This window comes from Camelus ferus, chromosome 3 (assembly GCF_009834535.1).
Source record: "Camelus ferus isolate YT-003-E chromosome 3, BCGSAC_Cfer_1.0, whole genome shotgun sequence".
NCBI lineage: Eukaryota > Metazoa > Chordata > Mammalia > Artiodactyla > Camelidae > Camelus > Camelus ferus.
In genome coordinates this window covers 12,069,257-12,093,360 of record NC_045698.1, presented here as the reverse complement: position 1 = coordinate 12,093,360, position 24,104 = coordinate 12,069,257, and the positions used below count along the sequence as shown (strand labels likewise).

Here is a 24,104-nt window from a genome sequence, read left to right as displayed (position 1 = left end):
ACAAGAACGAATGGAATAGGACATACTGAGATCCAAAATTTGCATCAGAAGAATAGAATCCTTGAGGGTTTTAGCTGCCTGTAAATTCAAAATAAGCCAGCATGCTGATGGAGCTGTTAAAAAAAAATGCTGTGTCCGAATGAATTAATGAGTTGAAAACTTACAACCACACAAAATCCTGCACACACGTTTTTAGAGCAGTGTTATTTATAATCGTCAAAACTTGGAAGCAACCAAGATGTCCTTCAGGAGGTGAATGGGTAAACAGTGGTACATCGTATGATGAAATGCTATTCGATAATAAAAAGAAATGGGCTATCAAATCATGAAAAGACAGAGGAGCTTGAATAAATACTGCTAAGTGAAGGGAGCCAGTCTGAAAAGGCTACATACTGTGTGATTCCAACTGTATGGCATTCTGGAAAAGACAGACCCGAAGAGACAGTACAAGACCATCGGTCACCAGGGTTTATGGGGAAAGAGGAAGGAATGACTGTGTGGAGCACAGGGGATTTTTAGGGCAGTGAAAATACTCTGTGTGACACTATCATGGTGGATATGTGACATTCTGCATTTGTCAAAACCTATAGAAAGTACAACACAAAGAGTGAACCTTACTGGAAACTATGGGCTTCAGTTATTAGCTTATCAATATTGGCTTATGGGTTACAACAACTGTATCACACTGAAGCAAGGTGTTAATTCTAAGAGACTCTGTACGTGGGGCGGGGAGATGGGGGAGGAGATACGTGGGAAGTCTCTGCACAGTCCACTCAGTTTTTCTATAAACCTTAAACTGCTCTAAAAAAATGAAGCCAATTAAGTTTTTTAAAAAGGCCGTACAAGTAAAGCCATGGAGTCCAGAACAAAGGGATTTAAGGTTCCTCCTGGTGTCCCCCCACCCCTCCTGTGGGGACCAGATGCCCAGTGGGGAGATTTGGCCTGAAAAGCCAGAGGAGAGGTGGGACGCCTGGGGAAGAGGTGAGGGGACCAGGGAAGAGGTGTGGACATAATCCCCACTTTCCGCAACCTTGGTGGTGACGGCTGGTGTCTTTGAGGAGCGCTCCTGGAATCTCCTAAGTCAGTTCAGCAGACATATTCTCCAAAAATTGGTGACAGCCCTTCCAGCTACTTCTGTGGGATAACAGGCAGAGGAGGAGGTGGGAGCTGGTGTCGGGGGGATGTTCAGCAGAGTGAGGGAGCTGGCTGAGAGCCAGGCTGGCTGGACTCCTGAGTCCTTTCTGGATCCTGGTCCTACCTCCCCGGGTCCTGGGGTCCTGGGCGGATTTCTTAACCTCTCTGCTCATCTGTAAAACGGAGATAATCATAGTACCTTCCCCACGGGATTGTTAGAAGGATAAGATGAGCGAATACATATGAAGTTCTCAGAACTGTGATCTCACTCGCTAGGCATCAGTGGTTTTATTCATCTGCAGGTGGTCCCGGAAAGCAGAACCAGCGCCGCTGGGTGGAGGGAGGCCAGCGTTAGAGTCAGCCTTTCTCACTGTCCTGTCCTAGCATCTCCCACTCTTGCTCTGCCCTCTGCTTACGCGGGTCCCCATCTGGAATGCCTTTGTCACTCCCATCCGGCAAAGTCCGACTTCTCTAGGGAGTCAAAGCTTAAAGGCCACCTTCTCTGGAGAGCTCTCTCTGTCTCCCGTAGGCAGTTATCGGCTCTCTTTTCTGCTCCCACAGCATTTTGGAAAGTACTTGGGTTAAACTCGGCTGTTTACTTGTCTGCTTCCCGGCTTCGCTGAGATTTAGTCATCAGTGTGTCCCCGCAGCTAGCCCAGGGTCTGACAGTCACTGGTTATGGAATGAAAACAGAATTTGTCCTTCCCCCAGGAATAAAAGGATACTGTAGGAAACTGGATGCTGAAAATATACTGAGCTTCCTGATGTGAGATGTATTTCAGTGGAGGTGGGTGTTCTCACCTAGAATCAGGGGTCGGATGGAAGTGTAGTCTTCCCCTGAGTGGTGCTTCAGGGTGCCCGCATTAGAATCACTTATGGCCAGGAGACAGGGATTTTTTTCCTTTTTTTTGATGTCCTGTAAGACAGTTTTCATATAAAGAAAAGATTGGTTCGAAACGACTTTGTTCAACTACTTTTTAAAAAATGAATTTTGATTTAGTAGAGTTACAACACTCGTTTTGCCTTGAGCTTTCCATTTAACTAACCTAACTTATTTAAAAATCTAGCAAATTTTAACAGCCATTTTCAGGACAGTCTTTGGTGAATGATTGGTTTCGTTAAAAATTTTTGTTATACTCCTTTCAACATTTTAAACTGCATTTGTAAATTTTATATTTTCCCCGTCCCTTTAAAGTACTTTATTATCGAAGGTTACTAAGGTTGTACCAAAGGGGCTCAGGAACCAACCTGATTACGCTCCACCTGCCAAGATGGGACAGTTGAGGGTTAGCTGATAATACTGCAGTGGACTGGAGCACAGCATTCATAATAACACTGAAAAAAAGGAATGAAGAAAACCAACTTCATTACTTTTAGAGGATACGAAGGAACTGTCTTATTATCTTGAAAGCTGGTAAATAAAGAGAAATAATCAAGTATTGTTCATGCCTTTCCCATGAGATGCATCTCTAATGGTAATCAAACATTGATGAAGCGAGTTTTCTCACTATAGACATGATCCAGCAAACACCCGAAGCAGGAATGATGGGCTGTTACCCACATGTCGCCCCTGTGGAATTAATAGCCGTGTAGTCACCACTGATGGCTGCTTTCTCAAAAACAGACACAGGACTGTGCCTGATAGGAACACACACCACCACCTACCATGCAGTTTTATAGGAAAAAAAGTTGAACATAAATCTGGTGAAGGCTCTAGGTGCAACTACCAATTTTTCCAGTCTGCAGAAGGGATGGAGGAAAATGTTAAACTAAACCACAAGGATATAATGAACGACTCTCAGATTCTGGAAAAGTTTACTGGACAGAATGAGTCTGTTTCTTCCGCAAAAATTTCAAGCAAAAAATGAGAGAGAAAGAGAGATGGGGGGGGTGCAGTGCAAGCAGGAGACCTATAAATTACAGGAAATTTAAAACTCACATCTGTTAATTTCAGTGTATGAATTTTTCAGATTCTTTTTCAGTCTTTCACTGAATGTGTGTGTGTACGTGTATGCAAAAGATGACTAGGCAAAGGTGAATGCTGGCAGGTATCTGATGACATTAAGGAATTAAAGCAGTTTTATTAGGTATGATAGTGGTGTTGTTAGGTTAAAAAGTCCTTTTTTGTTTTTGAAGATAAATGACAATATTTGCAGATTAAATTATGTGGTGCTTGGGATTTGCTTCAAATATTTTGGGTGTGTATGTGGAGCGGGGAGCTTAGGAGGTAGGAATACGGAAGAAACAAGATTGGTCGTGAATGGAGAATTGTTGAGGCTGGATTGGTTATATGTTGGTGTCTCTTTTTGTATATGTTTGAAAGTTACCAAAATAAAAGTTTTTTAAAAAAATGACTTTGTCTAACAACCAAGCTCTCCCAAATATTAGGCAATAAATAAACTCATAGGTAAACTAAATAGACTCATAGGTGTTCCTAAGATTTTAATTTCAAATCACAGGTCTAAATTATACTATACATTTTAAATTGGAACCATGGGACAAATCATCCTAGGCAGTAAAAATAATTAAAACAACATATATGTGCAGGTTTTTCTAAGTACAGTTTATTAATATTGGGACTTTGTTTCTCAAACATTTCTGTACTTAATTCTTGGGCTGCAAAGAAGCTCATCTACCAAGAAACATGCAATCCCATACAGTTTGGGCATTTCCATCCCAAGTAGTTGGGTTTGCCTTCTCATCTGGCTGAGGATTCTTAATGACTAACTCGACCCTTGTCCAGGACACACAGGGACATCCCCAGTGCTCTTTGGAGTTTCTATGCAATGCCCTCTATCTGTGTGTTTTTTAATTTTTTTTTTTTTTGAGGGGAAGATAATTAGGTTTTCTTATTTATTTTTTAATAGAGGTACTGGGGAAAGAACCCAGGACCTTGTGCATGCTAGGCATGCACTCTACCACTGAGTTATCCCCTCCCCCAACAATGCCCTCTAGATGAGGTCTCTGGCAGCCAGGGCGGTGTGTCAAAGTCCTGTCATTACCTAATTTGTCTATTCCTAGGAGACTGTAATTTCCACTAAAAGAATAACTAATGACCTTCACTGCTTCAGTTGGTTTTGCATTTCTTTGGTTTTTAGAATATGCTTAAATGGCTTCCTGGCCAGCTCTAAAGACCTTTAAACTTGAGAAAACTTTCTCTCCTAGGGCTTTGCCTGGCTCTGCAAAGAAGGCCATTCTAATGAAGCATACTAATCTAACATTTGCAGCTTCCCTCTGATGCAGTGTGAGTCACACTGTGAGTTACAACTCATCTGTAAAGTTGCTTTAGTGAGTCATAGCACTTAAAAAATAATAGAATTGAAGGAAAAATAATATTAAAATATAATAGAATTGAAGGAATTTTTGATAGAAAGTATCAGCAGGCATTACACATTGTAAGGATAAATATTATTTTTGAAACTTTGGTTTCCTGTGCGTGCATTTAGATGTAAATGAATTTCTTACTGTGGATCACTCTCAGAAATTTTGCAAACTGCCACTTCACTGTGAGGTGGGGAAAATTGAGAGCCTGGCACACAGACAGTAGAATTAATCATAAACTGATAGTGAGGAGGTAAGCCAAAAAGGAAACAAATACCAAAACAACCTCGGTTGAAACAAACGTAACAGCTCAAAAATAGAGCACGTGTGGGACCCAAATTATTAGAGCAAATTGTTATTACTAAAGACATGGATGCTGGCATTATGGGTTATCTTTTATGTCTGCTCCTTCCCCTGCATTTCATGTTCTCTGTTTATTCCTTTTTGATAGCATAGTGCCTGGCCCAGTCGAGGCCCTCCATAAATAAATATTCATTGAATATAAATGCTCATAATTAGACCCCCTGTTTCAGAGGATAGTGGGAGGAGCCTAGGGTCTGGGAATCTGCATTTTAACAAGCTTTCCAAGCAGCCAACCTGCTGGCACTTGCAGACCAATATTTAAGAAGCACTGACCTACTCTACCCACTTATTTTACTGGCCCAGGTCACACATGCAGTTAACACTGGAACCAGACCCAGAATTTGGGTTGCCCACCTTCTGGTGGAGGTTTTATCCACAACTTCACCAGCATCTCTTGTTGACCACTTCTCACCAAACACATTGCATAACTTGCTAGTGGATCTCCTGGACTCCATGCTTCCTCCCTACCCCATCTCGTCCTCTCCGCTGCCCCCAGGCATTTTCCTAAATTGCTCATCATTTCATTTTTCCTACTGTGTACCTTTGGCTTTATCTCCGTTGCCAGTGGTGTTAAGACCAAACTCCCTATGTATCCTTCAGGGCCTGCCGCAGTCTGCCCCGAGCCTGGCGCCTCAATCTCTTCTCTCTGCCAGTCTCCCAACTCTCTTTTTATCCCTGTCCTCCTGCTGGGGCCACCGCAGACCACTTGGCATGCCCCAGGCACACCTCACCCTTGCCTGACTCTGGTTGTTCGTGTTGTATTGTCCAAATGGAACAGCTTCTGTTTTCCTCTGAGTTGCATCCATCCTCTCAGACCAAGTTCAGTGCCACTTCTGTAAATTTTCCCCGATTTGGAGTTTCTCTTCCTTTGCTTCTTTTCGCTCTTTGTTCACGTTCTATTACAGCGCCAAGACTCATTGCCTGGGACTTTGTTAGCTCAGCCTGTGTGTCTCTCTGATGAGGAAGTAAGCCCCTAGAAGGCAATGTGCGTGTGCTTTTTGCTTCTCTATACAGCCCGCAGTGCCTTGCAACTAGTATTAAATGATTTATCTGTTAATTTAATTCTTCCGAGTTATGATTGCACTGAAGTTAATATTAATTGGCAGCTTAACCAACTAACTTGTGTAAAATGGACTTCAACCTCAAAGCTTCTTGTGACTTCTTTGCCATTCCATCCCTTTATAAGCCCAATTTAAAAAAAAAAAAGTACTGTAAGTTCTGTGTGCTGTTCATGATAAAGAATTCTTTGTTTCCCTCTGGGGAGGAGGTGGGCAGATAGACAGAAGGGCATTGATCTTAAAGAGAAAGAGCTCACAAATTGGATCACTAATTATTGCTAATTTATAAGAGATTGGTGGGGAGGGGGTAGGAGTTAAAGAATGAACATGGCATAAAAGAAAAAACCGTTAGAGGACAGCAGTCAAGGACATGTGCTCCAGCTGCGCCGTGTGTCCGAGAAGACCCTGCAGCTCTGCCTCTTTGCTTGGCCCCTCATCAGTCTGTTCCAGGTCAGTTCTGTTCTCCGCCTGTTAAGTAGAGAGATATCTGGGCCACACCCAGGACAGCAGATCCTCTGCCCGAGCTGGAGGTCGGAGCAGAAAGCCTCGCACACAACTAGCACGTGGCTCCAGCACTTTGATTTTGCTGACTTTTGATGCCCATTAAAGTAACTCCTATGCACTCACACCGGGGTGCTTTTGAAAAGTGACACCATTGTTGAATGTATTTTTTACTTCTTTGGCAGAAAGAAAACCTCATTTTAAGGGAAAAAAAAAAAGGTAAAAATCCTCACGTTGAAATCATGATTTGTCTGTTTTTGCCGTGATAGGTTCCTGGCACTGACCCCGTGGAGAGTGTATCACCTGATTTCCGTCATGATGCTGGGACGTGTTATTATGCAAATAATAAAGGAGATGGTTTTGTCTAGAACAAGAGGTAAGAAAACTCAGAATTTTATCTTTAGGGTATTTAACTTTATAGACCCTGCATATCTGATTTTTGTGGAGGCATATTAACCAAGTGGTCCTTTGAAAAGGAACAAATAGCAGATTATATAGGCATTGACTTTTCTATTTTGAGTGTTTGTTAAATATTAATTTTAAATTTATTACATCTACTACTTATTTTTTATCTAATTGATGTTGTCCTTAGTCATAGCCACTGCTGCTGGCCGAAAGCTTTCTGTGTGCTGGTTTCTTTTTTGGCTCTAAGCGTTGTTATTTTAAATACCACTTTGATATTTAAGCAGGCTGCAGTGAGGCTAACAGTTAAATATTTATTACATTCCCACATGACGAAACTGGGCCACTGGAAAATGGAGTAGTCCAGACAAAATTTTTCTCTGCCTCAATAGAGAGAAACAGTGAATTCAGGGCTTAAAAACAAGTGGTGGTTAGATAAATGTTTAAAAATAAATTTATTTTACACATCAAATTTCAAAGTGAGAACTTGAATTATTTGAAAAATTTGCTTAAGGTGCTTTCTAAGTATCTTAACTACATTAGAAATCCAAGTCAAGGTTTTCTATACTTGCCGGGGGCTGCTTCTACTGTGGGTTGAGCTAGTTTTTGTAAACAGGCAAAAATCTCTACTTGAAATAATTGAGCTCCATGAACGTAAGTGTAGTAAGACTGATTTGATCAAAAAGAGCTAAGGGGTGGGGGTTACAAGAGTACAATGAGGCAGTTGCTCTCACTAAATGTAACCCCAAAGGTAGGGACAAGTTGGGATGGGGTCCACATAGACCGGTGCTTGTAAGAACTGTCCAGGGTCCTGGCCCTGGCGGGGATGCCCAGATTTGCTTGTAGGAGGCACCCTTTCCTCCCTGACACCAACCCTGAGACCAAGGATCCAGGCTGTTACAGAAGTACCGCCGTAGTGTTTTAAATTTGGTTTATGGTTTAAGTCTTCGTGGTTTTGAAACTAACTTGCGTGTAAACCATTTTAGAAAGCTGGTTTACATTGGTGTGGTTCCAGGTTTGAAGGTGAGCCCTTCATTCAGTGTTCTGGGAAGGTAGACAGGTTTGGTTTTGTCCAGTGACTGCTCTTCTTGAATTTGTAGATTTATGTTCCTGTACGTGTTCTTCCTTCTTTCCCTCTCCTCCTCCCAAGTCCGCTCTTTTCTGTTTTGAGAACAGACACCTAACTGTCTGCCTTCTAACCCTAGCAGGCACTGGCCGGATACTTTCTGTTTACCCCAGATGTATTAATTCCACCTAGAGGTGGGGCGTCTCCATGCTGGAGGACCTTGTACTAGGGTGGGTGGGATCAACACCTGGCGATACCCGTGTTTCTGCCTTGATTTATAACTGAAAAGCTTGCTTCTCTCCAGTAGACCTTGTAACATTTCCACCCCCCAGGGGCTCCCTTGGAGGAGTCTTAGAAGAAACAACCACTTACATATTTTACCAGCCGTCATTCTGTCTCGGAAGAGCCAGGTGACTCACAAAACACGCTGAGCATCTCGATGTTTTCAGGGGTGTACAAATTTGGTCCCAGGCTGGGCACAAGTTACAAAGGGCAGGCAAATGGGGAGGGGCCAGGATGAAGCAGAAAGACCACAAAACTATCCTTTTCTCACTCTTGGCCCCTCACACAGGACCGTTCCCTGCGTTGACTCATTGGCTTTTTTTTGCAAACATGGAACTTCCTTGTTCACAAGTTGCAGGAGAGCTCTCCACAGTGAAGCTTCAGTCCTTTAAAAAATGGAGGTGGTGGGGTGGGAAGAATGGCAGCCTTCCAGAGAGGGCTGGCTCCATTTCCTAGCCCCGCAGTGACTGTGCTGGTTTCCTGGGGCAGCAGTGACACATTGCCCCAAGTTTGGTGCCTCAGTACAACAGACATTTCTTCCCTTACAAGTTCAAAATCAGTATCAATATCAAGGTGTCGCAGGCTATGCTCCCCCCAGAGCCTCTGGGGAGGGGCTCCTTGCCTGTTCCAGCTCCTGCTAGTTGCTGGTGTCTCTGGCTTGCAGGACATCACTCCTGCCTCTGCCATGTGGCCCTGTCACCCTCTCCTCCTCTGTCTGTGTCAGATCTCCTCCCGCCTTCCTCTCACAGGGACACTTGAGATGATATTTGGAGCCCACCTGGGTAGTCCAGGTCAGTCTTCCCATCTCATGACCCCTAACTTCATCACACCTGGTAAATCCCCTTTCCATGTAACGTGCACATTTCGGGGATTAAGACCTGATACCTCCAGGGGCCAGTATTCAACCTACGACACAATCCGAACCTCCTTATCCTGTGAAATGGGAAGGTCCGTCTCATACCGCCACCGCCGGGCTGTGTGAGGGTCAGGCAAGAGCGCAGTAACGGGCTTGGGCCCAGTAACGGGCTGCTCCGTTCAGCTCCGACCACGATCAGAATCACGTGGGTTTGTTCACTCATCAGTCAGCCTGTGTTGGGCGCCTGTCTGTGTCGGGGTCTGTTACAGGGGCCACTCTGCCCGAGTGCAGCTCTCACGCTCCGTCCTGTAGGGCCGATGTTGGTCACAGGCCAAGCTTTCTGTTTTCACTGGGGGACATTGCTCTGAATACAGCATTTATGCTGCATGAGAAAAAAAAGGGGAAACAGGATTGATTACTGTGCTTTCCCAGGGCGCCCCGGTGGGTCTGTGACTGAGGAATCACTGGTGCCTGCCTGGTCCCCTCCAGTCAAGTCTTTCAGGACAAAGGCCCATTGAGCCCTGGTCGTAGTTGGCAGGAGCCTGACTTTGCAGGCCCTTCAGCGCGGGGCCCGCGGTGATGAATGGGTCTCTGGGAGGCACAGAAATGGCTTTGAGTTAGATCTAGATGCCGTGATGGTGAGGCCGAGGCTTCACGTAGCACTGCTAGCGTCTCAGTAGGTACCGTGGCCCATAGTGGCAGTAGCGAGGGGAGGACCCCCAAGCTGGCTGTCCCCTGCATCTCCCGCAACCTCCCCACTTCCCCCCACACTTTGGGCTAAAGATATTAAGCATCTGTTGTTAAGAATTTAATCATATCCTTCCTCTCCCTCCATCATCTCCTGAATACCATCTTAGATACTCAGTATGAAATAGGTGAGAGGTGTGGGGATATCTTCCTGGGACTTGATCGTTGTGATACCCACAGGGCCTTGCGTCTCTGGTTCCCGAGTCACCACGAGAACACCTTCCAGCCGCTGTGGGTCTCCTTCCCTCTCTCACTGTTGGGGACTTCGTGCTGCCGCCAGCATTAACCCCTTCATCTGGGCGCTGGGAGCTCTTCTGCAGGCGCGAACCTTCTCCCGCAGCCTCTCACTTTTCCTTCACCACCTTCTCCTTCTCTTTCTTTGCCAAAGACCCCGTTGTGTCTGCCCCTAGCTCTCTCTGAGATGCTCTTCAGCTCCTGCCCTGAGCAGTGGGAGGAGGGCTCCGTGGGCCCCCGCAGGCTGCCCGTGGAGCAGTGCCGACCGCTGTCCCTGGAAGCCATTCCTCCTGCCATGTCTACACTATCCCTTTGATGCCACGTTCTGGTCGCAGTTGAATGTGGACCCACTTGGAATCGTGGCCTGTGAACTGCAGCCTTTGTGCACCTCCGTTCTCTGTCTCTATGACTTGTAGCCTGATGACCTGTGTGGTCAGGGGCTTCGGTCTCCACCATGTGGCCTCATCTTTGACCTTAGCCTTCAGAGGTATTGTCTCCAGCCCCCGCAAAGGCTGGAATTCAGTCCTTGGTGCTTCCTTCCGTTCAGCCCCACCACCACGCCCACAGTGGCCCCTCGCTCCGCTGGCCCCAGCTCTTCGCCCCCAGTTTGAGTTTCCTCCTGCTCAGCCTCTAACTACTGCCCTTGGCCCCGCGCAGCCCCGGCCTGGTCTGTGTTCCGTGACTGTGGGGCTGCTGTCCTTACCATCCTTACCGGCCTCGTTCCCTTAGCCAGCAGCCGTCTTCGTTTTTCAGATGTTTTTTATTATAATAAACACACAATATTATGTAAGTCTCAGGTCAACAACATAGTGACTCAAAATTCTGTACCTTGTGAAATGATCACAGAAGACCAGTTACCAGCCATCAGCACACAAAGTTGTTACAATATTATTTTCTCTATGTGGACATTATATCCCCATGGCTTATTTATCTTATAGCTGGAAGTCTTTACCTCTTAATCCCCTTCACCTATTTTGTCCGCCCCTCGACCCCCTCTCCTGTCTGGCAACCATCAGGTTGTTCTCTGTATCTATGAATCTGTTTCTCTTTTGTTTTGTTTGCTCATTTGTTTTGCCTTTTAGATTCCACATATAAGTGAAATCATATGGTATTTATTTTTCTGTCTGACTTACTTCACTTGGCATAATACCGTCAAGTATGTCCGTGTTGCTGCAAATGGCAAGATTTCTTTCTTTTTTATGGTTGAGTAATATTCCAGTGTGTGTGTGTGTATGTGTGTGTGTGTGTGTGTGTGCGCACACAGACACCACATCTCCTTTATTCATTTATAGATGGACATTTAGGTTGCTTCCATATCTTGGCTATTGTATCATTTTTCCAACTTTAATGACAAAATGAATAAGCAAACACCCCATTCTGTTATTTCCTCTCTCCACTGTCAGCTTCAGTGTTACCAGAGACACATCACATGATGATGAGTTGTTGCTGCTAAAATTCAGTCTATCCAACTTTCCAACTTTAGTTGACATGTTACTAGTGCTCATAATTCCTTAGATTCTTCAAGTTGTTTATTTGCTTTGTTTCGATATACCACTTAACTCCAAAATATTTGAGACAGTCTTATAAAGAACATAAAAAAATGAAGCTTTTTAAAAGGTCTAGTAGAAGAACAGGAAAGTTTAACATGATGACTAAGTGAACAACAGATTTATCCCTGGACTTACTGGCAGCCAAGGCAAAAAGGGAAACCAGATCAACTGCACGATTCTAATAATCTGATGAAAGGATGCAAGCAATTTTGAGAAACTTTTTCCTGGGGCTAAATTTTAAGAATTTATCACATAGATCTTTGATAGGGGATACTGAAGAACAAAAGGGATAGCATCTTCGGCATTTGTTTGTTAGAAGAAGCAGAAGCCACCCTGTGGCCATTTCTTTTATTGAACTTCATTAAAGCTGGTAGGTGCTGGGAGTATAATATCATGACATAGTCCAATGAACATTGGAGAAGTAAGAAAGCAAATGAGATATAGCTGTGTATCTTATATATATATAAAATGTTGATTTCATTTGAGCCTAGATATAAGTTCAGAACACCTCACGAATTAATAGATAAAAATCTCCTTGATGTAGCCACTATGGAAAACAATATGGAGAGTCCTTAAAAAACTAAAAATAGAGTTACTATATGATCCAGCAATCCCACTCCTGGGCATATATCTGGAAAGGATGAAAACTCTTAATTTGAAAGATATATGTACCCAATGTTCATAGCAGTACTGTTTACAGTAGTCAAGATGTGGAAGCAACCTAAATGTCCATCAACAGATGAATAGATAAAGAAGACGTATATTTATACAGTGGAATAGTACTCAACCATAAAAAAGAATGAAATAATGCCATGTGCAGCAACATGGATGGACCTAGAGATGATCATACGAAATAAAGTAAGTCAGACAGAGAAAGGCAAATATCATATGATATCACTTATATGTGGAATCTAAAAAAGTGATACAAATGAACTTATTTATAGAACAGAAATAGACCTAAAGGCATAGAAAACAAATTTATGGTTACCAAAGGGGAAAGGCAGGGAGGGATAAATTAGGAGTTTGAGATTAACAGATATACACTGCTATATATATAAAAGATAACAAAGTCCTACTGTATAGCACAGGGAACTATATTCAATATCCTGTAATAACCTATAATGGAAAAGAATCTGAAAAAGAATATATATATATATATGTATATATGTATAACTGAATGACTTCACTGTACACCTTACATTTTTTTAAAAATGGAAAAAAATCTCCTTTCTCCAGTAACAGTTGTTTCCATTCCCCTCTGGTGGGAACCATGTCAAAGCTCACCTTACATACCACCTGTATGATTGGTGCTTTCTTGACCAGCCACATGTTCTCTCCTCCCAGAATTCTCATGGCGTATGTTCCCTGTAGAGTTCCAACACCACCTGCCGTGGTTCGTATTTACTTGGGTGCAGGTTCTGCCTGCCCCGCTGCTCAGTGCAGTCCCGGAGGCAGGACCCCGTGTCCTGTCATGCTCCGTCTCCCGTGGTACCTGTCCAAGGGTTTTGCGTATAGCAGAATCTCGATGGACGTTTTTGGACAGTTTGCCTGAATGAGTTATGGACCAGAGGTAAACACTGTATGATTCGATGGTTTCTGGAGTCTAAAGATCTAAGCATGCCATTTTAAATGAACAAGTTGAGAAATGCCTCAAGAGGAAGATGCCACCATTAATGTTTCGTTTTTACTTCCCCTGCGGCAGGTGCACAGCTGTGGAGGAGCCTCAGTGAAAGGTAGGGAACTTTCTTTCAGCCTTACTGTGAGCGGGGTGGGGGAGGTGACCACGCCACCAAGCTGCATCCCTGAAATAATATTTTAGTGAAAAGATTTACAACAGTGGTTTATAAGGGTGGGAAAATAAAGGCAAATACAGCCTAACTGAGGACGAGGGTAAAATTGGGACTTGCTCTGGGAAATAGTTCGTGTCTTGATGTTACGTTGGGCCCGTGATGGGTGCGGACTGGGAGGAAGGGTGGGGGTGATTTCAGGGGAGACCTCCCTCCAGACTTTATTTTGGGGTGTGAGCAACACTGCTGTAAGCCAGGGGAGAATGGGACAACACCGAGTCACGGAACTCTGCTGGAACGTTCCTGAAGGTGAGCCAGGCTGCCAGTTCAGAAGGCTCTGGGGTGGGGGAGACACAGGGAGGCACTGGGAGGCTCCCAGGTGTGAGGGGGCAGCGAATGTCCGCCGGCCTCTGGGCTCCTCGCCCACCAGGAGCAAATTAGTTCCCTTCTTCTCTACCGTCCCCCATCCGAAGTAACGCTGCTGTCCCCCCTCCCCGGAAGGGAACAGAGCTGGGGCGGTTGATGTGAGGACCACACTTCACATCACCAGCTGTGCACATGAGAAGCAGGAAAGTGAAGAAAACATAAGGACGACTATTTCAGTAAAGTGAATTTTCATAGTGATTTATTTGTTTAAATTCTGCCTTAAAAATTTCCTTGTCCGACTTAAAGAGGGCTGGTTAGGTGCTTGACTTACCTCCAGGTGGACAGCATGCGGTGAAGGCTCAAAAAGGAGACAAAGGAATGCCTTTAAACATCCCTGAAAAAAACTGTAACCTGATATTTTATCTAATGTACCCTTGAAACCAGCGCTCGTGGAAATAATGCTTCTTTCAGGTGTAAAGGCTAAATTTATGACCAGTTTACTTCGGCTGGCGTTTTCCCTCATTTTGGAGCCCAGATTTTCATGGGCAGAATGTAAACTTGCTAAGAGACTCAGCAGAGGGAAACATTGGCTGTAAGAGGGAAACTGATCCTCTGGGCACAGACCTGCCCCCGGCCTGGAGGCACGGCCGTCCTGCCCCTGCAGACACACTGGGCCTCCTTGGATAAGTGTTTTAAGCCTCCCCATTGGTCAGGTGAAGAAACTGAGCTTGCTCCCTCATCCTGGTTGGGGGAAGATTTGACCAAATGAGCTAGTATGACTTCGCAGGAATTCTGGAAGCTCTTTGCCGCAGTATTCTTTCCAATTTACTGACACTCAATTCGCCCTTCAAGTCACTGCCCCTTCTCTCCCAGACCCCTTGCCGTCCACAGCCCTTCTGAAGTGGCGACAAATTGCCTGGGAGAATTTCCACTGTGCACTTTCTCTTAACATAGAAACTGTTGGAATATTTGATAAAGGTTTGGAGAAAGAAAAAGTATTAGCTGTGAGTGAGCATCGCAGGACCAAGGCTCTCACTTTGCCAACGTTCGGTTTGGTCAGGAAGTGAGTAGCTTCTTATTATGCGGCTGTTTTTTTAGATTGATACTGTTCCACACCTTTGGGAAGGCGCCCAGGTGTCCCCAGAGAAGCCAGGATCATGGAAATAGCTTCTTTTTAGGAGGGGCCTCCTTCACTTTCGAATCACCTAGATGGATATTCAGATGCAACTAATTTTCCATCCTGGTCCCAACCCTGCAACTAGTGATCGTGCCAGATTCATTCCCCCCTCGGCCTCAGTTTTTCTTATGTGCAGAGTGAGGAGGGAAGAGAGAGAATCATCTCGAATATCCCTTCCAACCCTGAAAACTGATGTGATTTGAGGGGGATTATTGTTCTTTTCGTATTTGCTACCCTTTCACCTTTCTGTTTGGCCAGTTCCTCTTCAAGGTGACTTAATCCACGCTGGAAGAGAAACTATCCCACATTTTTTCACTGCAGTTCCCATTATGTAATTTCATTCCAGTCTCTATTCATCACATTGGAGATGTGAAATTAAAGTATGTATTTATTTATTTGATGATGATTTGGTATGTTGTTTACAGTGATTCTTGGCGTCTGCTACTGGCTAGTGCTTGTGTTTTTAACATGGAAAAATTCCAAACCATTTTATTTTGAGAATAAAATACAGTGATGGATAGGAGGATCTTTGCAGGCAGAAAGGGACGCTGTTTTGTTCACATGAGGCAGGTGGGGTTAGGGTCTCTTCACTTCCGAGGTCTGAGGCGCCTAGCTCAGAAACCTCGCTGTCACTTGGTGGTACTTAGAAATCAACATTTCCCCTCCTCCCCTCGCCCCCCATCACAGCCTGTAGAGCTGGGAGTCACAGGTCTGTCAGCCAGGGTCACTTTTTCCTGTTCTCACCATTGCGCTAGTAGTTTGTGCTCAGCCTCAGAATGAACCAGGCCTTCTCTCCGTGGGGCTTCTTTAACGGCCATTAAGTTCACTGTGCAAAAGGTGGATGAAATATTGGACCATTAATACCTTCATAATGTCATTGTAGAGCTTTTACATGAAAAAACAGCTCTTTGCGAAGGGAACCCTTGTGCACTGTGGGTAGGAATGTAAATTGGTGCAGCCGCTATGGAAAACAGTATAGAGGTTGCTCAAAAAATTAAAAATAAAATGTTCGTATGGTCCAGTAATTCCACTCCTGGATGTAGCTCTGAAGGGAATGGAATTGCTGTCCTGAAGAGATGTCCGCGCCTGCCACATTCCTCGCAGCACTGCTCACAGCAGCCACTCATGGATGACCTGGTAGAGTTGATAACGTTGTACACACTGGAATATTATTCAGCCGTTAAAAAAGAAGGAAATTCTGCCGTTTGTGACAACGTGGATGAACGTGGAGGATGTTATCCTAAGTGAAATAAGTCAGACGCAGAAAGACAAATACTGTGTGATCTCATTTATATGTGGAATCTAAAAAAGTTGCTCACAAAAAAACAGAGTAGATTGGTATCGCCAGAGACTGGGGAATGAGGGAAATGAGGAGATGCTGGTTAAAGGGCTCAAGCCTCCAGTTATAAGGGTGGTGGGTCCTGGGGATCTAATGTACAGCCTGGGGTCTGTGGCTAACAGTATTGTATTGTTTGCTTGCAAGTTGCTAAGACAGCAGACCTTAGATGTTCTCGCCACCACCACACCAAAATGGTGATTAGGTGAAGGACCAGTTAATTACCCATTGTGATAATCATTTTGCAATATGTACGTCTATCAGATCATCCTATTGGACACCTTAAACTTATACAATGTTATATGTCAATTATATCTCCATAAAACCAGAAAAGAAGAGGAATTCTTTTCCTTCCTACAGTCCTAATGGCTTATTTCATAGACTCTGGGAAAATTTACTTTTCTCAGCGAAGCTTAAAGTATTTCCTCCAAAATTCAGCATGAAGATGGCGGTGCCTATGTATGCTAAAGGGACTTGTAAATGTTTAACATGCTAACTAGCAAATGACAGTAAAGCCAGCATCGAATTTCTGCTGTCATCAGCAATAAAAATTGGATAATTTTAATCAGATGCCATTCACATGTCAATTTTTGCACCTGGAAAGTTCATTTTGTGCAAATGTGATTCTCAGTGGGTAAGTCCTGAGAAGGGCTTGTGCTGGACCTTTTTCTTTAATAAACAGTAAGCACTGACTGCAATCTGAACAGGATTTATACAGCAGTCTGTCAGCCGAACCAAATTAACATCTTCTCTGACCCCTTCCTCGAATCAGGGTGGAACGTGATCTGTCGTATCATCATGGCTCTGATTTCTCATGTGACTGGCAGCTGACTGAATGAAACCCTCCGTTAACAAAGGAGAAACTGTGCACATTGTACTTTAAAAACATAAAATTGGCTTCAGTTTGGCCTGTTTTTCTAAATAGGTATAAATTAGAAAGAAATACTTTACTTACACGTGTACCAGTCATTCCAAGTGTCTTTCCCTAGTTCTTTAGTAGTTTTGTACATTGTAACTCAGATTAAGGAGCTGCTCGCATCATAAATCTTGTTTTAGTGTTCAGTGTCAATTTACAGAAAATACAAAACAGCAAAGATTTTGAGGATTAAGAGAGCTCTGGGATGTTTTAGTAGGAGTCCCGGTGCCTCGGCCAGGTGGCCTTCACAGAGGTGGGGCGTGGCTTTCCAAGGATGTGACTGGCGCATCGGATCTACTTTGCCTCACCTTGAGCTGCCTTGAGGAGCACGGCAGAGAATTAGCAGAGGCAGTCTTTCTAGAGCCGGCAGGGATTAGCGAGAGCTGCGGGCTTTTTGCCTCCAGTTTAGTAAAACCCCAGGCCTCCTACTCTGAGCGCTCTCTCTCCCTCTCTCTCCTGTCCTCAGGAGAGGCATTCTGTGGCCCAACTTCTTCGTGAGATGAAATGCACTTTTGTCTTACTAACTTCCAGATAACTGCCAGTCAAAGCGTTCTAGCTGGTTCCCTTTTTCTCCCCCGGAGAAAAGGAGCCAAGAATTGTTGGTTGTAAACCCAAGCCCTGAGCGTGCCCCAGCTCACAGGCCCAGAACAAATTGGCTCATTTGTTAAGTAAGAGCTGTCTAATTAATTAAATCCTTGAGCACAACATTATGCCTCTGTTAAAAGTGAAAAGTCATCTAGCATTTGCTAAGTTGTCTCCTCTGAGGAATAGAATTTAGTGTGAAAACTGCATTTTCTATATTTATGAATCATCATACTTATCAAAATTTTACAGACAGGATGAATTACCAAGTAAGAAGCATAAAATAGTCACTTGGTAGCTTAAGAAGTTTTCTTTCCTTCTTTGCTGTTAATATTAAGCACAGCAACAATTCTGACTCATGCATTGAAACTACTAGATTTTACAGTTTTAGTGTTTTCAAAAGTGTCTAAAAATTACCTTGTAACTTGTATTTTGTCACCTTTCTATTAAGGCAATCTATTTGGAAGCTGTATTTTTTAGTTGAATTTGGGCCAGAATTGTAGTTGGGGTGGGGCACATTGCCATGAGTTTTAAAAGAAAGTTGTGGTATGAAGGATACATTTGATTGGATTCAATGAACAAATTATTTTCCTAGGGAAAAAAATATTCACTTAAATTCGGAATATGCTGGATTTTAGCTTACGTGTGTATCTGAGCTTGGGTGAGCCTTGGGCTGAGGATGTCCACGCCTGCCTGGAGGCCAAGCAGCCCTGTGAAAGTCTCTATCTGCCAGCATAGAAATCCGAATAGGCCATTTATTCCTTTTTTCAAAAATAATAACTGAGCACAGTGCTGTAGTCATATACTGCACAGTGGCGAGTCAAAGCCCTTTTATTCCTCTCTCTCTGGAAGAACAGGACCCAATTCAGCCACTGAGAGATGGTGAGCTCTTAGCCAGAGCTGCCGAGATGTGGTCCGCAAGTTTCTCAAAGTTCTTCATCCGGATTCCAATCTGTTGTGTTCATTTCTTAAAGCCGTTCTTTGAAAATCAGACCAGTTGAAGACAAGTATGCAACAAAGGACTACAAGCAGTTTTGAAAGCTGTTTGAGGACAACGAGAGGGATAGTTCTGCTTCTTACTTCTTCCCCATCGGTGTCCCTATGGGAAAAAAACTGAATTTTCAAAAATACTTCCTGCTAGGCATTTAAAGACTGTTCTCTTCTCTCAGGAGTCAAGCTAAAAGCCCTCCCTGAAACTGACATGCAACTTCACAACAGCAACTGATAGATTTCTTGAAGCTTTAAAAATAAAATGAAATAGGTGGTACGAACTATTATGTATAAAACGAATAAGCTACAGGGATATACTGTGCAAGACAGGGAATATAGCCAATGTTTTGTAACAGCTATAAATGGAGTATAACCTTTAAAAATTGTGAATCACTACGTTATACACCTATAACTTATATAATATTGCACAGCAGCTATACCTCAATAAAATAAATAAAATGAAACAGGAAGTACTTTTCATAGCCCACTGGCTTCATTGACAGGGTGGTAAATAAATTGCTAGTTCCTGGCTGTGTGTACCTTTCACGTGTAACATGTTCTCCTTGTATTCGAGCAGATTTATCAAGTCAGAACGTGGCCAGAAAACCTTAGGTCAGGCTCTTCGTGAGTCTGGCAGCAGCAGCCCTTAGGTGACCCTAAATGACTTAATACTCAAGGCTCCTAAGTGCAAAGCACCCAATATTGTATTTGTAATTTTTATTGTTGATAATTTTGGACATTCCTTTAAGTTGATGTAATTCCATAATCTGATTTAACATGAGTTCAATCACCTTCTTCTCCCCCGTTATTTTAGAGCTGCTTCGTCGTTGCATAATTAAAAGTGTGTGTACGTTGCCCTTTCCTGTAGCAACGCCATGGGTGCCTGCAGCCACTTACTAAGAAACGAAAATTCCACCTCTGATCATTTTAACCCATGTTTTCAGATTCTCTCAGCCTCCTGGCTTTTTAGATTTAATGAAGCACTGGATCTTGCATTATTAAGAATTTGAAAATCTAGTTCACTTGTAAATATATAAAATAATTAAGCTAGATTAATTAGGTGTTACCTAATAGCATTCTTGCTTCAATAAATTCAAATGACCAGAGAAAGAAGAATTACTAGTAACTGGACGTTCCTCTTAACTTGCCCTGGCCTATGTTGTGATTGTTTGATGATAAATTAAGACTTCACAGGTAGTTGAAGATTTCTGTCTCTCTGTTTGTCTCTCTTTTTCTTTGTCGCTCTCTCTCTCTCTCTTTATTGCTCCCAAACATTATTTATAGTCTTATTTGCCTAGTGGCATTTGAAACATAACTTTTTCCCCTAATTTTAAAAGTAATACATGCTCACCTAGGAAACTAATTATAGAGAAGAAAACTCAAATCTCTTGTAAACCCATCACCTAGAAATTAAACTCGCTTTCAGTTTTGTTTACCTTTTCCAGTCTTTTTGTAAAATTATATCTGTATTTGTTGAGTCATCCTTTCAACAAATATTTATTGAATGCCTTTATTGCCAGTATTTCTGGGCATTTATGGAAGAAAAAAAAAGCAACAACACACAAGCAACTTGGTCCTCGTGGAGGTCACATTCTAGTGAGCGAGCCAGAAAATAAATGACTACAATACCTAATGTTAGATGGTGAACCATGTGTAAGGGAAACTAAACAGGAGAGGGCATCAGAGGGTGTGAGGGTGGGCGGGGAGGGTCAGGATGTAATAAAGGGCTCAGGAAAGACCCGAGTGAAGAAGCGTTTTTGAGCAAAGACTTGAAGGAGGTGAGATGGTGAATCGTGTCTGGATGCAGAGCTTTTAGGCAGAGGAAATAGCAAGTGCAAAGGCCCTGAGGCAGGAGTTCTAGATGAGGGTGATTTTTGTTTTATACCAATAAGTTTTTTTTTTTTAATGCAACTGTAGTGACTGGAATAATGGACATTATGTAGCTAATTAAGACTGTGGGGTAAGAGAATGTTTAAGGGTATGAAAATGTATCCTTTACTGCTAATTGTACACAAAAATTGTGGATTTAAAGTAGGTGCGGGGAGGTGTAAGGCATCGTACATCACAGTTGTATGTTGGTACATGCCTGGGAGTTCTGTGAGGGGAATTCGGTGGCTTTTGTTTACTGGATTGTTTTAATCCTTATTGCATGTTTGTCTATAATAAGCATGAGTGGGCTTTAACATGAAGAGAGACAAGAGATACTCAGTGAAGGGGAAAGAGTCCCACCAGGTGGGCTGAGGCCTGTGACTGTGGTGTGGGAGGTGACACACTGCGGCAGGTGTTCAGTCCACGTAAGGGCCAGGGCTCTGGCTCCTGGGCTGCTGGCCAGAAATGGGGCTCTGGTTACGAGGAGACCAGCCCGGCCGAGGCTTTGGAAACAGGTCAGGGCCCAAGACCAGAGAAGCAGCGGGGCTCAAAAGAGAGGCGGGAGCCTCAGGAACTGGTCAGAGACATTACAAGGGAGCCCCGACCAGCCCAAGAGTCGCTTGATACTGAGCCTTGTAAGATTGGGGTGAAGGAAAATTATTAATGTATTTTTAAGTAATCAGTTAAAATAATGCATTTCCAAGGTCAAGTGATGTTCGAGGGGTGGGATACAAGTTCTTAAATCCTTCCTTTCTGAGGCTCGGCAGCAGGTGAAGGGCCTAGGGTTCTGATGTGGGTACACCCCAAGAAAGCTTATTTAAGTAAGCTTTGGAAACTCTTTGTATCATCCAGAGTAAGGTTTAGATCTCGATCCTTTTGCCCCAAGCTATAGTTTTTGGACAATTCAAACAAGAATGAACCTGAGAAGACACTGTGAATACCTCACTCCTGGGTTCTGTCGGTCTGTCTTGTCTGTCTGTCTTTCCAGCTATCAGCTGTCCATCTGTCCCCTATCAATCTAGCAACCTACCTACGCACACATATTCCTCATTTATCTTTCAATGATCATATCTGATATATTGAAGAATGTATGTAACATACACATAAGTTGTAGATACTATAATAAAATAAATACACATCAACCTTTCCTGCAACCAGGACTGATGCTGTTGGATCTTCCTCATCCTCTCGCGCTGCCTCCCCAGGCCAAAAGCGAGCGTGGTCCTGATATCTGTGCTCTTCGTTCCTTTGCTTTAAAAAATATATATCTGTGCATATACACATATATGTAAATGTGTGTAAATATACATATATATTTAAATTACATATATGTGCATTCCTAAATAAAAAGTTCTTGAGGTCTATAAAAATGGTGCCATGTTAAAAAAAAAAGAAATGGCAATAAAAATAATTACCGCACACACAAAAAATGGCATCATATTTATGTAATCTTCTAGAATTTGTGTCCTAAAATACTAAATCTTTTTTGAAAGATTAATCCATGTTGCTGTGTATAGCTGTGGTTCATTCAGGTTTTTCGGCTTCTGTGTAATATTCCATCTTGTACATCTACCATAATTTGTTTATATGCTCTCTTTTCATTGGACTCTGGGGCGCTTTTTACCAGACTGTCCATCGCTTCTGTGAGTTTCTGAGTTTACTGTAGGACAGTACAAAAATCACAAAGAGAAAACGAGTAAATTCCTAACACACCAAGTGAATAGTTTTCTTAGGCAGATTACTGTGTATTTGAAAACGTCTATAAAATCTGCACCCATGTTAGACTCTGACAGCAATTTTAGAATGATTTCCTTGTACGCCTGGCAGTGTTCTATCTAGTGCTGGCCGCCACTAGAGGGCGTGGGGGAGCTGGGCTGTGAACGGTTTGGAGATGCTGAAAATTACAGAATTGAAACCCAGCCTCCTGGCACTTGTGTTCTTGTACGTGCACATTTCAGCAGGGCAAAGACATCAGTATCAATCCAGTTACAATGAGAGGATCCAATTAAAGTCACATCTGTATCTGTACACAGATATGCCTGGTTACACACACATTTTAATCTAGGAGGGGTGAAGAAATGAACAAGGACTAAGATACATCACAGGAGAATAACCCCACGGGCTGGTGGGGAGGAATTTCACAGACAAAGGGCACAAAACAGTGACCGACACCTCTACTTCTCAGTTTAGAAACACTGATGTTCGAGGCCTCTAAGAACTCAGTAGTGTTTTGAGTGTATCACCTTTTATTGATTATTTCTACCCAGTGTCTTAAGAAATCTTCTGAATGTTCTTCATTCTGTGCTCTCTCAAGTCGTCTTCCCTCACTGGCCTCTGACTTGGAATTTTTTCCACTCTTGGGAATGAATGGAAGCACGTGGGTTTTTCCCTCCCACAGTGTTCTTGAATCCCAGAAAATTGCTTAATTTGCGATTGCATGGAGAGAAGACTGCTTGTGAGTTGTTTGCTTCTAGATCAACCACTGACCTGTGAAACATTGAGGACAAAGCTCCCTGCTTGTTAGAAATGTGTACAAAAGAAAGGGCGGCCAAAGCCTGTCCTCGGGACCTTGGGGTGTTTGTGTGGTGGACCGAACAATCCCCCCCCCCCCAAGATGTCTGCCTCCTAACGCCCAGACCTGCGATTCTGATCGTAACATGGCTAAGGGGACTTTGCGGATGTGGTTAAGTTAAGCATCTCTCAGGTGGGGAGGTGATCCTGGATTGTCCAGGTGGGCCCGTGTGATCACAAGGGTCTTTATGGGAGGGAGGCAGGCGGTCAGAGAGAAGAGAAGGTGCCATTGACTTTGAAGATGGAGCTTGGGGGCCTCCAGTCAGGGAACTCAGGCAGCCTCTAGAAGTTGGAAGAGCCAAGGAAACGGATCCTCCTGCAAAGCCTCTGAAAAGAATGCAGCCCCGAAGATGCATTTTAGATTCTGATCACCAGAACCGTAAGACTACAAATCTGTGTGGCCTTAAGCCACTCATCTGATAATTCGCGTAGCAGCAATAGGAAATTTATGTAGTGTTCCTTCTGAGAAGAAGGAACCAGCTTCGTCTGAAAATGCCAAGGGTGGGTTTGCCAACTCACGTCTCCATCCACCAAGGAAATGCAGTTTGACCCCCGTATGTGAGAGAACCGCGTCCTGAAACGAAGAGGTTTAGAGTGAGGCTGGGCAGGGTGGGCGAGTTGAGGAGCTCAGGGTGGCCTGGGAGGAGGCTTCACTGCAAGGGGGGAATAAGAGGGCTTGAAAAGGAAACACGAGGTCAAGGTGGTCCAGCAGAGTCCTGAAGATGCTGCACTTGGAAGCCACGGCCAGACTGTGTTTCAAGGAGGAGGCTGTAAACTGTGTTCTAGGAGCACTGAAAAGTCACTGTATGGCATTAAAATGTTTGTAGAGACCTTTCTAAGTAGTTGTCCATGCTTTTGTTTATGTGGAGGAAGAGGAGGGCTTTTGGATTAAAAACATCAATTCAGGTGCTTAAGGATGAGATGAAGACTGAGTAAAGGGAGGTGGGCCGTGGGGACCACATGTCAGAAAATATTGCTGTTGAATGAATGGAAAGA

General features: G+C 43.6%; 1 protein-coding gene across 1 annotated transcript in view; it reads left to right on the top strand.

Moving 5' to 3' along the window:
• Positions 1-24,104, top strand: part of RETREG1 (reticulophagy regulator 1) — a 121,843-nt gene that overhangs the window by 31,298 nt on the left and 66,441 nt on the right. Inside the window, exons 2-3 of the mRNA XM_032470321.1 lie at positions 6,647-6,753; positions 13,217-13,247. Coding sequence (XP_032326212.1) covers positions 6,647-6,753; positions 13,217-13,247 — 138 coding nt within the window. The remainder of the gene's footprint in view (positions 1-6,646; positions 6,754-13,216; positions 13,248-24,104) is intronic.